The sequence below is a fragment of the Sander lucioperca genome, chromosome 17, assembly GCF_008315115.2.
Source record: "Sander lucioperca isolate FBNREF2018 chromosome 17, SLUC_FBN_1.2, whole genome shotgun sequence".
Lineage (NCBI taxonomy): Eukaryota > Metazoa > Chordata > Actinopteri > Perciformes > Percidae > Sander > Sander lucioperca.
The window spans coordinates 567,962-585,210 of NC_050189.1; the positions used below are offsets into that span (position 1 = coordinate 567,962).

The 17,249-nt window shown below is 42.0% G+C and overlaps 1 protein-coding gene and 1 long non-coding RNA gene across 2 annotated transcripts in view; both read left to right on the forward strand.

Annotated features, from left to right (window-relative positions):
* The window catches only part of LOC116061907 (H-2 class II histocompatibility antigen, E-S beta chain), a 3,375-nt gene extending 523 nt beyond the window's left edge, over positions 1–2,852 (forward strand). The window contains exons 2-6 of the mRNA XM_031316280.2: positions 1–43; positions 894–1,107; positions 1,554–1,621; positions 2,362–2,475; positions 2,784–2,852. The exon at positions 1–43 is cut by the window's left edge and continues 230 nt beyond it. Of these exons, the coding sequence (XP_031172140.1) occupies positions 1–43; positions 894–1,107; positions 1,554–1,621; positions 2,362–2,475; positions 2,784–2,809 (465 nt within the window). The 3' untranslated portion in view covers positions 2,810–2,852. The remainder of the gene's footprint in view (positions 44–893; positions 1,108–1,553; positions 1,622–2,361; positions 2,476–2,783) is intronic.
* The window catches only part of LOC116061909, a 21,181-nt gene extending 12,234 nt beyond the window's left edge, over positions 1–8,947 (forward strand). Inside the window, exons 2-4 of the long non-coding RNA XR_004107843.2 lie at positions 3,747–3,757; positions 6,347–6,350; positions 8,878–8,947. This is a non-coding gene — a long non-coding RNA (uncharacterized LOC116061909). The remainder of the gene's footprint in view (positions 1–3,746; positions 3,758–6,346; positions 6,351–8,877) is intronic.
* The last annotated feature ends 8,302 nt before the right edge of the window (positions 8,948–17,249 follow it).

Sequence of the window (17,249 nt, forward strand, 5' to 3'; positions counted from 1 at the left end):
CACAACATTGATGTTGAGTACCGTGCTGCTCTGACTAAATCAGGTGAGTTAGTGATTCTGTAACATCATCATCTGATTTATTAATTCACTGAATCAACATCAACTCATCTCCTGATTCATCTGATAGTTTATAATAATCAGATTTATTTAAAGTTTCAGCAGGAAATGAGATGGTGAAGTTATTCTGAACCAGTTTGATTTATGAATATTTATCTATTAAATATTATTATAGGCCTAATTAAAAACACTATTTAACAAACATTAAAGTATAATCTGTTGTAATAAATGAATATTTAATGAATGAATGAATGATGTTAATGATTAAATCACAGCACCACCTGCTGGTGGAACCCTGGTACTGCAGCTACTGATAATACATATTAATATTATAATGATTATAATGATTATTCATTATGATCTCTACTGAGAACAGTCATATTATTATGACTAGTGTTATATTTAAACATCAGATGTTAGACTCTAGATTTACTAGTTTATAATCATTCTCTCATATTGAAATGTTATGGTGTGATGTCTGACTTCATAACATTTAAATAATATAAAGTCATGTTCCTGTTATAAATGATTTACTGCCAAACTGAGAACTGCTCTAAATAATAATCTTCAGTATGTTTCAACATTTATTTTAATGTCCTGATTTCATCTCATTTCTGCTGTTAATGGCAGTTTTTATAATGCTGGATTCTCCCAGAATGCTCCTGGGAAATCTGTCAGTCAACCATCAAAACCAGTGGGCGGGACATAAGTGAAAGGCACCAATCAGAGGCCACCATTTCCCTGCTGTGGTTTGTGAAGGGTTGTGGGCCGAGTGGAAGGACATTTAATGAAGGGACATAATGAATAATGTGATGGACATGTTTGGTGTGTTCCAGCTGAGCCCTATGTCAGACTGAGCTCTACGGCGCCCTCTGGTGGTAAACATTCAGCCATGTTGGTCTGCAGCGTCTACGACTTCTACCCCAAACAGATCAGAGTGAAGTGGACCAGAGACGGACAGGAAGTCACCTCTGATGTCACTTCCACTGATGAGCTGGCAGACGGTGATTGGTACTACCAGATCCACTCTCACCTGGAGTACACGCCCAGGTGAGTCACCTCCAGGTCCAGTTAGGCCCTGGTCCAGGTCCAGGTCCAGGTCCAGGTTCAGGTCCAGGTCCAGGTTCTGGTCTAGGTTCAGGTCCAGGTCCAGGTCCAGGTTCTGGTCTAGGTTCAGGTCCAGGTCCAGGTCCAGTTAGGTCCAGGGCCAGGTCCAGTTAGGTCCAGGTCCAGTTAGCTCTAGTTTGTTCCAGGTCTAAGAGACTTTTTTCTAACACAGAGTTGACACAGGGAGGATTCTGCACATTTTTATAAATGAGACCCCAGGTCCAGGTCCAGTAAGGTCCACGTTCAGGTCCAGGTTCTGGTTCTGGTTCTGGTTCTGGTTGTGGTCCAGGTCCAGTAAGTCCAGGTTCAGGTCCAGGTCCAGGTCCAGGTCCAGGTACAGTTCTCTCAGTAAGAGACAGCATCTCTGATGTGCTGGTTTGTGTCAGCAGGTCTGGAGAGAAGATCTCCTGTATGGTGGAACACGCCAGCCTGAGAGAACCTCTGATTACTGATTGGGGTAAATACCTGTCTGTCTCTCTACCTGTCTGACTCTCTACCTGTCTGTCTCTCTACCTGTCTGTCTCTCTACCTGTCTGACTCTCTACCTGTCTGACTCTCTACCTGTCTGTCTCTCTACCTGTCTGTCTCTCTACCTGTCTGTCTCTCTACCTGTCTGACTCTCTACCTGTCTGTCTGTCTCTCTCTCTACCTGTCTGTCTGTCTCTCTCTCCACCTGTCTGTCTGTCTCCTGACCTGTCTCTCTCTCTCTCCCTGTCTGTCTCCTGACCTATCTCTCTCTCTCTCTCTACCTGTCTCTATCTCTCTACCTGACTGTCTCTCTACCTGTCTGTCTCTTTCCCTGTCTGACTCTCTCTCTACCTGTCTGTATACCTCTCTCTCCCTGTCTGTCTGTCTCCTGACCTGTCTCTCTCTCTCCCTGTCTGTCTGTCTCTCTCCCTGTCTGTCTGTCTCCTGACCTGTCTGTCTGTCTCCTGACCTGTCTGTCTCTCTCTTTCCCTGTCTGTCTCTCTACCTGTCTGTCTACCTGTCTGACTCTCTACCTGTGTCTCTCTACCTGTCTGTCTCTCTATCTGTGTGTCTCTCTGCTCACCTGTCTGTATGTCTACCTGTCTCTCTCTCTCCCTGTCTGTCTCTCTCTCTACCTGTCTTTCTCTACCTGTCTGTCTCTCTCTCTACCTGTCTTTCTCTACCTGTCTGTCTCCTGACCTGTCTGTCTCTCTCCCTGTCTGTCCTCAGACCCGTCCATGCCTGAGTCTGAGAGGAACAAGATTGCCATCGGAGCCTCAGGACTGATCCTGGGTCTGGTCTTATCTCTGGCTGGATTCATCTACTACAAGAGGAAGGCCCGAGGTCAGAACAGAGCTCGCTGTAGATTAGTTCAGACCTCTTTACACAACATTAGACCAGTTTCACAATAGTTCCAGTCTCAGACCAGGTCCAGAGTCTCAGACCAGGTCCAGACCAGGTCCAGAGTCTCAGACCAGGTCCAGAGTCTCAGACCAGGTCCAGAGTCTGAACCCTGATTATCTTTACTAGTCCTTCTGAAACCTGTCTCTAAAAGTTCTTCTCTAAAATAACCTTGTTGTTTAGTTTAGTTTCAGACCAGTTCAGTTTGAAGGACTAATGTCTGGATGTGTTGTCTCTTCTCTTTGATCCAGGACGGATTCTGGTTCCCAGTAGCTGATTCTGGACCTGGTTCTGGTCCTGTAGCTGTTTGTCAGAGGGAATAAAAAGCAGCAGCTGCTTCAACCTGCTTCGTGTGTTTCCAGTCCTGGACCAGGTTTAGTCTGGACTCTGGTGTATCCCAGCTGGATCTGAACCTGGTCCAGGACTGTGGTGTTACTCTGCCAGTCCTGGACCAGGTTTAGTCTGGACTCTGGTGTATCCCAGCTGGATCTGAACTCTGCTTCATCTACATGTGATATGATTCTTTACTGAGTGAAATCAATATTTTTCAGCCACTTCTATCCCCAAACGTAATAACTCTGGTCTTTAAATCAAATATAATCAGTTCTGTGAATGATTTGGGGGCTGGCAGGTTGTGTGATTGTTAGATTTCTATATTTTTACTGGAGTGGAACATTTTCTAACCTAATAAACTGATCAGAAAACTCTCTGACTCACTGTGGATTCATTGATCAGATAATAAACTGGAAGTATTTCATCTAGAAAGATCCAGCTCTCATAACTACTTCTTCACCAACAGTTTAAATTAGTTACAGCTGCTCCCTCTGAGTCAGTCACTTAACTCAGATTTATTCATCATTTAGTCTTTTTCATGCTGAATTATTCATTTCTAACAAACTTATCAGAACATTTCTGGTAAACACAAGATTTAAAATCAGTTCTACAGATCTGTTGATGAAATCAAAGAATCAAGTCAACAAAATGATAGAAGTGTTAGTCCACTACAGATTACTTTAATCAAAGACAGAACTAATATTAGTATTCTTAGAATACTAAAAAGAAATAATAATCTTTATTCACAGTCCATCATTGATGATATTAACCATCACTAGTCTAATAACTATACTCTATATAGACTATTAATCATTATTAGAAGGTCTAACATTAACTATAACCATCACTAGTCTTACAGCAGCTTCTTCTCATGATATCAGTATTAATATAAGTCTATTAATCATTATTAGAAGGTCTAACATGAACTATAATCACATCTGTGGTTATTTCTGAGGACCTGAACCTGTCTCACCTTAACATCTTCACCATTAAACATCCTGAAGTTGATTCTTCATCTTATTTCTCTGTTGGTTTAACCCTTGTGTTGTCTAACATTGATGTTAATCTGTTTTTAATTCATTTCTTCAGTAAAGAAGAGGGATAACATCAGACTTGTTGGTCTTATCAGGAGCACAGTGATATATTTCTACCTTAATTATCTTCTCTAATGAAAAGAGAAAATGTAAACTATGAACCAGTGAATGAGCTGTTGAGGAGATTCTTCTCCAGTCATATAAAAACATTTCTCCCTCTCAGTGCAGCCAAGACAAGATGTTACACAACTCCTGTTCAGACACACACCAGTCATCAGATGATCTGGATATATATTTAATATAACATGAATCAAAGTCTTTCCAACCAGTCAGCTAACTAAATGAGAGTCCAGACTTAAAGTGGTCCCTCTGTCTGGTCTCTGGTATCAACCAGCAGATTGTCTGATAAAAGATGGAACTGATGATGAACATATCACAACATGTGTCTGAGCTGCAGGATTCAGATGATCCAACTTGTAACTCAATCTCTGGAGTTTAGTTGGACTAAATGTGTGTTTGTCCTTTCAGACATCAGCTTTCTTTCTCAGTTTCCTGATCAGTTCCAGTGATCAGTGGTGTTGGAGCTGAGCTGAGTTCATTACTGCTGTTGCTGTTCAGTTAAAACAGGTGTAATAAAGTAGATCTGGTCATATTCAGAGAAGGCTGACTGCTAGCTGACATCAACAGTGGGATTTAAAAGCCAACGCTGCCCCCTAGAGGCTGAACTCTGGACCTTCATCTCCAGGTCCAGGAGGAGTTCTGATGCTCTTTACTGTCCAATAGTTTCCATGTGGACTTAATGAAGAGTTACCACTGAATATAATGTCAGAACTAAGTCACGGTTTCTATTCCCTTCATACCAATGAGATATACACTTAGTTACTGGAGTCTACTTATATGGACCCATCTCACATTGTTAGAGATCCTTTAGTCAGCAGGTGACGCTGCTCTGAGGATGGGAAAGTCTCCACGTTGGTCATCAACAAAATAACAACTATTATGGGATGTATTGGGATGAAATGTAGTTCATTATTCATGTTCCCCTGACGATGAATTGTAATAACTTTGTTGATCTTCTGACTTTTATCAGCTCAACATTTTAATGTGTCCAGAACTTTGGTTCATCAAACTAAACAAACTATTATTTTTACTCATCACACACACACACACACACACACACACACACACACACACACACACACACACACACACACACACAATAACCATAACCGACAGCCTGATCTTTCCTGTCCCTCCCCCTTTAGACTCTCTGCTGCAGTTCTGCCGCCGTCTGCTGGACAAAGACAGGAACTGACCCAGAGTCCAAGCTCTCTTGGGACACCTCTCTGGCAGCTAACATTAACCACGGTAACCCCTCCTCCCAGTCACGGTCCATCTCAGTGCAGTGAGCACGGAGAAGAGACTTCAGGGTTAGATGAAACCTTTCTAGAGCTCCTGGGCTCTGAGCATGGTAAGCTCTGGACTGAGAATGTTAACACCTTTGCAAACAACTTTGAACAGAAGTTAGAACCCTGATCAGACTGAATAACCTTTGGAATACCAAAAATAGACAGGAAGTGTGTAAGAGCTTTCACAGCTGACTTAGTGGTGATGTTTGTGAGGGGATAAGCAGCAGGATAACGTGTATCCTGACACATCACTGGAAGCAGAAAGGTATTTCCAGCTTTTGAGCGTGGCAAAGGACCAACACAAATCAATGATCAAATTCTCAAACGGATGTTCAGCAGCTGGAATAGGATCCAGATGGGCAGGTTTAATGACCTGATTTGGTTTACCAGTTAACTGTATGGCAAGTTTTAATAAAAGCAGAAATGTCTCTCTTCAAAAGAGGCCAGTAAAAATGTCACAAAACTCGATCATAGGTTTTCCTTACCCCTAAATGACCTGCCATACCATCAGGAGCTATCTGAAGTACAGCAAGTCTCAATGTAGACGGCAGAACTATTTGCACAATTTCATCCCCCACAAAACAGTCCCCCTGGGGAACCCACTTCCTCACCAACAGGCCGTCTTGGAGAAAATAACCACAAGCTGCACTCTCCATCTCATCATCAGGAAGAACCTGGCTGTACAGAGCCTGAAGGGTTGGGTCATCTCTTTGCTCTTTTACCAGATCACTGCAAGACATAGGCAAGGGAAAAGCAGGCACAGGAAACACAGACTCTCTTTTCTTAACTGGACTATCCAGACAGGAACCATCACTGGCTCGGCTCATAGCTCGTGTCACTGCACAATCTGAAAGCACCACAGAAATGTTTTTGGGTGACTCAGGACCTTCTACCTGGTGAGTTGGTGTGTCCACCGGAACAGATGAACCAGGCCACATACGATTTCCTGCCAGGTCATTTCCAAGAATGACGTGTACTCCCCCCATAGGCAAGGAAGGCCGCACCCCCATGACCACATCACCTCGCACCAGATCTGAGAAAAGTGTCAATGTATGCTGTGGAGCAGAAAAAACAGTCAAACCCATCCCCCGGACAACAGCACTGGAGCCGGTGTCTGTCTCAGAGGAGACAGACAGCACAGAGTCCACAATAAATGAGTCAAGCGCCCCTGAATCTCTTAATATTTTTACAGGAACTCTCCTGCCACTCCCAACCAGTGAAACATAACCATCAGCTACAAACGCAGCATAACCGGGTTCAATCTCCTCATTAGCTGAGGAAACAATCTGCTGCTGCTCCATCACAGGAACCCTAGCCCCCGACTCTGATGAAGGTTTTGTGTGTTTCTGCACAGCAGCAATGACACGACTTCGCTCTGCACGCAAAGACGCAGCAGCAGCAGACGATTATACTGGTGAATACCCGATTATACTGGTGAATACCCAGGCTTCAACTTCAACACCGGGCACTCATTCCTCCAGTGACCCTCACCCAAACAGTAATTACAGACACGATTTGGATCCAGCTTCCCCTGGAAACCCCTGTCTGCGTCAACTGAAAACCTTTCTGTCCCTTCTGACAAACTCCTGTTAGAGTGGGCAGCATCTCCACGACCACGGTTCTCCCAAAAAAACCTCTATGGGTCAAGACAAACTCATCTGCCAATTTAGCAGCATCTGTAACCTTGCTTACCTTCTGTTCATTTATATAAGTTACAACACGACCAGGCAGAGTATCTTTAAACTGTTCCAGCAAAATTAGTTCCTGTAAATCCTCAAAGGTTTTTACCTGAGATGCAGCACACCATCGATTAAAATGAGTGGCCAAATCACAAACAAATTCAGTGTGAGACCGCTTCTCTTTCTTCTCTGACCTAAACCGCTGACGATATGCTTCTGGCACCAATTCATAGGCCCTAAGTACAGCAGCTTTAACCAATTGGTAGCTAACACTGTCAGCAACACTGATGGCTGAGAATGCCTCCTGGGCTCTGCCAGTGAGCACACACTGAAGCAGTAGAGTGCTCTCAGTGTCAGACCAACTTCAGGCCTCCGCTAAACGTTCAAACAACACAAAGAAAATGTCCGGATCACGTTCATTAAATTTAGGAACTAACCGCAAATTTACAGAAACATCAAATGATGGAGTATCAGGAGCAAACCATACTGAGTCCTCAGCCCTCGGTGGTTCAGGCTGAAGCCTTCCCTTACTGATAAGGTCCAACCTATAGCGCTCCAACTCTACCTGTTGTCTCGCCTGATCATTGGCAAGTTCAGCTTCCTGAGACGAACATCTTGTCGTGCCTTTTCTAACTCCATAGCGTTCTTGTGTCCATGCTGCAATTGTAGCAAGAGTAGCTGTTTCTGCTCTTCAAATGACAACCCAGCCCCAAAACCAGCCGGCACAGGTTAGACACTTTAACATCCCCATTTACATCAGATAAACTAGTCACTACCACAGGCACACTAGCAGACTCCACTAGGACAGGCCAAACATCCTGCTCCACTAATTTGGCCTTTAAGGTGTCCAGCAACTCATCTGTGTTGAACTTCTTGGGGAGATCTACGCTGTAATGGTCAGCCACTCTAAATAGCTGCTCTTTTTTGTAAGAATTAAGCAACTCTTCACTTGGACACCAAACAAATTCCTCAATTGAAGCCATTTTTCCAGACAGAACCTTTTCTCAGCAAGAAATACTGTACCAGCACACTACAGGTAGACAAGAACACCACCAGAAACAAGTTTCCACCACCACCAGACAAAGATGACAGGCTGCTTTAGTTCCTCTGGCTAACTGCCTAACCAATACTACCTCTCTCACTCAACCCTAGTCTTCATGCAGGCTAGCAGAGGGGTAAATTAAGCACAAACCCAGTAACCCAGTTAACTTTCAGCATGCTGAAAATCACCTAGACAGCCATGGAGTGGACCCGAGCCGCTCCTGGAACCGCTCTAACCACCTGCTGCACAAAAATAACAAACTAAAACAAAAAAAGGTCAATGGGGACAACGAGTGTCCGTCATTGGTTATGCCTGTCAGCCTTCAACTCTGCCCAGCAGTACAGGAAAACATGTTAACATTAACAATTACCAGAGAGAGCAAAAAATCTGTGTGAAACACTCCCAATTGTTTTTTTTCTTTACCAGTTTCCCAGTACTAAAGATCCCAGACGTTACCGTCTGGCTCAAGGCCGGCAACAAAAGGGAGGTCACACACAGATAAGTTAGTCAAAAAGTAGTTTATTTAACTAAATATACTAATAACACAAATTAACTCAACATAAATACACTAGTGGGGTGTGTAGATGTAGAAGACATCAGTCGTGTTTGCCATGTGTGGATGAGTGAATAAATGGTGGGTGGAGGCATCAAAACTATGAATGAACACATGTGGAATTATGTACTTAACTAAAAAGTGTGAAATAACTGAAAACACGTCTTATATTTTAGATTCCTCAAAGTAGCCCCCCTTTGCTTTTTTATTAATAAGGAAAAACTTCCACTAACTAACCCTGACAAGGCAGAGCTGTGAAGTGAAAACCATTTCAGGTGACTACACCAAGGGTTAGGCAAAGGGGGGCTACTTTGAGGAATCTAAAATATAAGACATGTTTTCAGTTATTTCACACTTTTTAGTTATAAAATATAACAACATCTCCTGATTTAGTTTTGTGGTTCAACGAAAAAACAAACTATCAAAACGTACCGTGACCCAGCAGCCTCACATGTCAATCATCGTCTTTCTTTCCTTCTGTTGGAGGGTCCTGACCTATCAGCCAATGCCATTACAATCCCAGGTAGAGGGGCGGGGCTTAGTGCTCACCTGCAGAGATCCCGTTTAGAGATCAGTCAGAGAGACAGAGACCTGAGGCTGACGACCACTTCTGCTGTCTTTGGCCTATTGAAATCTACAGGAGGTAAATATACATGTGTATGTGTGTGATTATATATGCTGTAATTAAGTGTTGTAGTATCTATTGTGTCACTGACTGGGAATAGCCATTAGCATTGTTTTGGTAGCCTACTGTTAGCTTTGCATGTGGAATAATTGAGACGAGCTACCGATAATTGAGACACACCTGTCACTGCCCGATGTGAGTCGCGCATGCGTCATTATGCGACAAGTAGCCTACAAGATGCTAACGGCTTTTTGAGCTAACGCACAGTCTATGAGCTAACGTTAGCAATCAAACAATCATAGATAGCTAAAACGTTTTTGAAATGACTGCTGCTGCTGGCTACAAGTTAGCAATCAAACACAATAAAGGCTGTCACTTGAATGGCGTTTTGAGCTAACGTTAGCAACCAAACCGTCATAGATAGCCAAAACGTTTTTGAAATGATTACCATCTTCATTACCAATTTCAGTAAGACACGTTATGCCGTAAACAGTTTAAATCTGAGCATGCGCGACTCACATCTGCACTCGACTCACATCGGGCAGTGACAGCCTCCACAGCCAAGCTAACGTTAGTTTAGCTAACAGCTAATTCGGCTAACCGCTAGCTGATTGTAGCGGTCTGCCGTTAGCCTCCACAGCCAAGCTAACGGTAGTTTAGCTAATAGCTAATTCGGCTAACTGCTAGCTGAGACAGCATGTAATAACTTTAAAAGACCCTCAAAATAAAACGTGAAAATAACCGTTAACATATATAACAGCTGTTACATCAGCTCTACTTTACTTCATTTAAAATACAATCACTCAGTACTGGTCTTCAGGGACGTCCCTAGGACTGAAGGACGGGGTTCTTAGCTCCAGGGTATTTGTAACTTGCATTTGAAAAATCTTTGCACTCACATCTTTTGTTACTGTATTAGAGCTACACTTAGGTTAACTACCAGTCAAGAAACCAATATGTTACCAATATGCTCCGCCACTAGTCTTATCAACAAGGCCCGGAATCCATCCTGACTCTCTCCACACCCCACCTCTGGCTCCTCATGCCACTGTACCTACTCTGCTGTAGCGTTCCTTTTCACTACTGTTTAACTTATTTTACTATTTATTTAAATGTATTTTATCGTTATTAATACATACTGTGTGTATATGTTTATACTTATATTGTTTATATCTTTTTATCCTTCTTATATTTGTATGTGTGACATGCTCCAACAACACCATGACAAATTCCTCGTATGTGCAACGTACTTGGAAATAAAGCCCTTTCTGATTCTGATTAACAAGTAAACAGTGACAGACATATCCTCTTCTTCAGTTTCTACTCTGTTCCTTCTGTCTTATCCTTTAAGATAAAAAAAACCCTGACGCTAATTTCATGACTTCGAAATGCAAATTGGTCACATGAAACAACATCCAAAATGTCCAAAAACTGACAAACAGAGGCCAGACAGCTAATAAGTTGGTAAGTTAAACAAATATGACAAATAACAGTACAAGAAAAAGAAAAGAAATAGGCATAATAGGCATCACTGCATACTTTATTATGTAAGATATTGTCTAAATACAATAACCTGATGGTAGAAGGAATACAGTTTGGAGTAACGTTTACTGTATGTAGGATTGTTTTCATTTTATTTTGACATGTGTATCTGTGGGCATGTCCTCATCTTTAGCCTAGCCTTAGGCAACATCTACATATGTATTTAATTTGTCCCAGCCATTGAATGAAGAAAGTTAAATTGGTTAGAATATAGCTAGCATATATAATAAATATAATGAAATAATATAGTTTAGGCTATGCATAGTGCCTAGGCCTGCCAACAAATGCTTATTGTTACAGAACAATCCTTAGACCTGTAGACCACTACTGACCTCAGTCAGAACCAGCTGCTCTGCCAATCTCCTCCTTCTCTTTCTCTCTCTGCTGAAATATCTTCCATATCCATCTCATCTGCTCAATGAATTGAAGGATACACCGGTACATTAGCATTAACAGGGACCCGATGACTTTAGTTTTCAGTGACAACAACATTCTATGGGGATTGATATAGTTGTAGAATATTCCTACTATAGAGAGAGGCTATATTACTGGCAGTGAATAAAGAGTTGTGATTAGCTTGCTAAATTAACCATTTCTTGTATTTCCCTCGTTCACTCTAGCTAGACTTTAGTTTTCTATAGCAAACCAAAATATCCCCTTTCCTTTACCTCAAGAAGACGTAGCTAAAGGTTAGCAGGTCATTAAAACAACTTACAGTTTCACTCTGTATCACTAGGTGTAATCAACCTTCCTTTCACCATTAACGACGTGTATGTGGGGGGGGGGGGGGGGGCATAGCGAGTTCAGACCAAAGGGTAGCGATGAGACGAGATGAATCCCCCAGTTACTGGCAACGCTCTGAAAGCTGCAGGTTCACACCAAGGCAACCAGACGGTGCGGTGCATCATCTTGATAGACAACGACTCTCTGTACTTCTGTCGAACTTCAGACTTTTCGGCTATTTTTTTGTAGCTGGAGATATATCATTTGTTGCGTCTAAATATAAATGAGGATAAATCGAATTGTTATTGTTGTTCTTATTATTATTTAGGGGGGCTTAGGGACATTTTGGGGTAGCTTCAGCCCCCCTAAAATAGGCCTAACGACGTCCGTTGGTATCCATTAAGTCGACCATGGACCGTATGCTTCTCCCATACCAATCCTCAAAGAATAGAGATTTGTTGCGGTGCTAAATATTTCTGTTGTTCCAGAGTACAGATGTGTGGGGTGAGAAGTTATGTACGTATAACATTTTCCAATACAAGAGTATTTGTTGGTGAAACTCTGACAATGAAATAGGTAGTTTGTTAACATTAAAGTCCGTTCTGAGAAGAAATTCTAATCCTCCAGTTTTCTTGAATAAGGACTAAAATGAGTTGCTGTGTTTGATCCAAGATTTTAACCAATTTATTTTTAAGGTTCCATTAAGGCAGTCAAAGTCACTAACTTTTAGTCCTCCGTCCTTTAACCATATTGCTTTTCTTCATATAATGTGGTCTGTTTCTCCAGATGAAGTTTAGGTTGATTTGGTTGATGGATGTAATCAAATAGTTTGGACTGGCATTGGAGTAGGCTGGAGAAGAACATCTTGATCAACACTCTTTATGAGACCTAGTAGTGATAGGTCCCTCTGGAGCCATATATTTAGTCTTGATTTGCATTCTTTCATTTTATTTTCTACATTCAGAAGTTGGCTTTGTTTTTGGTCCTTGGAGAGGTAAATCCCCAGGTATTTGACTTCTGATCTAATAGGGATATTACAGATGGGTTTCAGTGAAGTTTTTAAGTTTAATATTAGACCTGAGGCTTTTGAGAAGTTTTCAATTTTGGCAATAGTTGTTGTAGGGCTGAAACGATTACTCGAATAATTTGATTACAAAAAGCTTCGAGGCAATTCTCTGTCTCGAAGCTTAGTTTAATTCCAATCAGTCGCGTTATGCGGCCCGCTCCGCTCAGAGTCTTTGTTTCACACGGACCGTTATTAACGATGCACACAACATTCAGTGGCGCGATGGCGGAGAGCCAAGATACCAAAAAATGTCAAAGGTTTGGGATCATTTCAGACTAAAAAAAGAAGATAACAAGGTACAATGTGTGTACTGCAAAGTAGAACTTGAGTACCACAACAGCACATCAACTATGATCAACACCTTCCTGTTGTTAACGTCAGCTCACCAAGCCCAGCCGACACAAGCTAACGTGTTGATGTTAGCTTAACGTACTAGCGCTAGCTAGAACGTGCAGTATTTGTAGCGGTTGTAGCCTAATGTCGTGAGTTGGTATGACTAGATAGATGGAGTGACCTATCTTTCCTACTATATAGCCTTTGTTCTCGCTCAGATTCGCTGGAGTGATCTATCTTTTCAACTACATAGTCTTTGTATGACGGACCTGCCTTCCCATTGGTTGAAAGAAGTCAACACAATCTCGCAAAGCATCATGGGAGAATTATGCTAGACTGTAGCACGGAGCTAGCGGCAGTAATGACCGAAAACGTGATGAATTCTGGACATCAAGTGGATAAATCTAGGATGTAAGAGTTTGGATTTATTGCTCAACAACTCTGAAAAAAGGCCCAACTTCCAGGCTGGATAGAAAACTCCTCTGAAGGCTAAAAAGACACCAAAGACCCCCCCGTGACGGCTAACTCCTTAGCTTAGCTTTTAGCCAATTGGTAAGAAGCTACGTTTTATAACAGTTGTGTAACTGCTATAATCATCTTATGCTTTGTGTGTGGGCTTAATGGAATCATAAGCTTTCAATTGTTATGTCTCATGGCTGTATATTTTGAAGATTTAATGCTTTATAAAAACGTTTGTGAACGGAGGTTACAGCGTCGCCACAGCCACACAGTGTGCCGTCCACGGTCCAGTGATCCTCGAGAGGTTAATAAGGCAAAATCATTTTTTATCCGATTAATCGATGAAATAATCGCTAGAATATTCGATTACAGAAATAATTGTTAGCTGCAGCCCTAAGTTGTTGATATTTGGTATTTATCTTTTAAGAATATTGTTGTGTCATCTGCTAGTTGGCTAATTATGTCTGTGCCAAGTACATTAAGATTTTTAATATCATTACAGTTTGTTCTATAGATTGCTAGCATTTCTGTGGCTAAGATGAACAGGTATGGTGAGATGGGCCAACCTTGAGGAATACCCACATTAATCTGGAAGCTTGGGGTGGTACCGCTAGGTAACAGGACACAACTACTAATATCTCGATATAATCCACCAACCCTTTTTCTAAAGTTGACTCCAAATCCAAAGTGTTTGAGCGCTGAAAGAATAAATGGATGCTCCACGGAGTCGAATGCTTTATAGAAGTCTAAAAAAAGAAGGAAGCCATCATCCTGTATTTGGTTTCTATACTCAGTGATGTCCATTACCAATCTTATATTGTTGAGGATCGACCTTCCTTTTAAGAACCCTGACTGTGTATCTGCAGTAATATTTGAAATCCCTGTTTGAAGACGAGAAGCAAAGATGTAAGTTAGGAGTTTGTAGTCTGAATTTCTGAGTGTAATGGGTCTTCTGTTATCTCTAATTCTGGGGTCTTTTGAGATGGAGATGATAACTCCATGTCTCATTGTTGGTGGAAGCACACATGTTTCAGAAATGTGGGTGAAGACTTGTAGCAGCAGGTCTGTTAAATCTACCCAGAAATGTCTGTAGAAGTCCCCTGTGAGCCCGTCGGATCCAGGGGCTTTGTTAAGAGAAAGACGACCGATTACTGCATCAAGTTCTGTAATTGTTATTTGACTGTCACATGTTGGTTTGAGGCCATCCTCTACTTCTGGAATCTGTTTTGCTATGTCCTGAAAACAGTTCAGACAGTTCAGGCTAGAGAAGTTAGAGCTGTAGAGCTGGCTGTAGAATTTCCAGATTTCTGAAGAGATCAATTTTTCATCTGTGATTTCATTATTATCAACCATCAGAGATCTGATGCTATTTGTTTCCTGTCTTCTTTTGTCAAGACCACAGAAATGTGCTGAATTCTTCCCCCTCCTCTATCCACTTAGCTCTGGATCTAATGAACGCCCCCTGGGCCTTACGACCGTAGAGTCCATCTAGTTTAGGTTGTAGGTTTAAAATCATCTATCGTCTTCAGCTGGGTGTGGTCTATTGCAGTACATATTTAACTGATTAATAATGTCTACTTCTTGTTTTTCACTATCTTTTTTTAATTGTTTTACTGAATGAGATGGTAAACTGGCGTATTTTATACTTTAGGAATTCCCACTTTTTGGTAGCAGTTGTTAGCCCCTTCAGAATTGGCATATTCTTTAATTAATAATTAGATTTTTTGGCAGTAGTTATTATTATTTAGCAGGCTGGAGTTAAACTTCCAGTATGTGTGTGAGTGGACATTGTTGTCATTGGGTTTGATCTGTAGTAGAATAACACTATGATCTGTTAGTGGTGCAGCAGAAATATCAGAGCTAATATTATAAGCTAGCAAATGATTTGCAATCAACCAGTGATCGATTCTGGATTTATAATTGTAGTATAGGAGTATTGGAGTATTTAGATATTTCTGGGTTTAAGTGTCTCCAAGTTAAATCAAATTTAGTTTTTCGCTAAAGCTCGTGAATATTGAATCCGAATCAGAAAGGGCTTTATTTCCAAGTACGTTGCACATACGAGGAATTTGTCATGGTGTTGTTGGAGCATGTCACACATACAAATATATAAGAAGGATAAAAAGATATAAACAATATAAGTATAAACATATACACACAGTACGTATTAATAACGAATCGTATCCGCAAGTGTATTAATGAAGAAAATCATCATGAACTAGGTTTAGGTCGCCGCCAACGATGATGTTATCAGTTGAGTGTTAATTTAAGATTGTCTAAATGGAAACTAATTTGTTTAAGTAGGTCTCGGTTTTCTCTACTGATATTATATCCATAAATGTTGACTAAGAGAAAAGACACATCAGCCTGATAATCGGGCATCGGGCCGTCTGGTGAGGTCCGTGACTCGAGTCTGTTCTGTGTGTCCCGTGCTGTCGGCCGTCCGAGGAGCCGTCGGCCTTTATTTTGGCCGACCCGACATGTTCGGTTGGGGACAGGGCAGTCAGAGACAGGACAGGGCAGTCAGAGACAGGACAGGCCAGACAGAGACAGGACAGACAGAGACAGGACAGACAGAGACAGGACAGTCGGGACTCGCCCGGAAATGGGGAGCGGATGAGCCTCTCAAAATCTGACAAATCTTTTAAACTGACCTTTGTTGATCTGAAATGAAGACAGATTCAGCAACTGCACGGCCTATTTCTCTCTTCAAATGTTTTCAGAAACACGTTTCGGTGAACTATTTTAGTCCAATATGAGATCGTATTCTGAACGAGCCGCCATGACAGTCTGGCTGTGAATTTCTGGAGAAAAAAAACCCACGTGACGCGTTCGTCCAATCAGCTGCCGGTTTTCATTTTCTGGTAAATAATCAGACTGTTAATGGAAACAATAGAGAGCAGCGCCGCCTGCTGCTATGGAGACGTATTACGTGCAGAGCGTACGCTCCAGTCGGCGTCTCCTCAGTGAGTTCTGAGGAACTTTCTGGACCTCGGGGACCCGACTGATCAGTCTGACTGGCTTTACTGCCGACGGTCGGCCGTCTGGTTGGTGGGTCAGGGCCCGAAGATGAATTTCAGACCATCTATGTTTATGATAAGAATCAGCCAATGACCAAATTCATCTGCCATATGGGACACAATATGACCTTTGAGGTTATTTAGGAGGATGGCGACACCTGCTGACCTCAAAGTACCGTGGCTAAAGTAGGCTTCATCTCCCCGTTGTTTAAACCAGAATATAACATCATCAATCTTAGAATGGGTTTCCTGCAGAAAAATTACATTTGACTTCTTCCCTTTCCAAAATAAAATACTTTTTCTTTTGGTCATGTCTCTTAAAGCCCTCACATTAACAGAAATTAGAGGAATGTTACTCTTTAAACTGAACATGGAACAAAAACAGACAAAAAATATTAAACAATCGACAACAACGGATTGCTGAACTTACTTAAAAGAGCAGTAAAAGTTTCTTATCAAGACTAGATGATAGTAGCAAAACCCCGAGAATCCGTTTCCATTCAGTCACTTGTTTCCAGGACTCAGAAGCCCTGATGGTTGTGTCTATGGTGAGACTGTTTGTCCATTAATGAAAGCATGAGGACCCAGAACACTGCCTTTAGTCCTGCCTTCCTTGCTTGTTCAGTTTTCGGCCACACAGCCCTCCGCGCCTCTCTGTCTCCTTGGTGAGGTCTTCTGCCAAACGGATGTTGAGGTCCTTGCAGACGGGGTGAAGTTTGGTGATGCGCCAGAGTTGGTCCCTGAAGTGGCGTCCTGTGAACTGCGTGATGATCTGACGAGGGCGGTTGGTGTTACTGGGCCCCAGTCGGTGTACCGAATCCAGGATGAAATCATCTTCTCCTTCCAGTGTGGCACCATCTTTCCAATGATTTGTCGTGTGTTTTCGTCTTTTCCCTCCT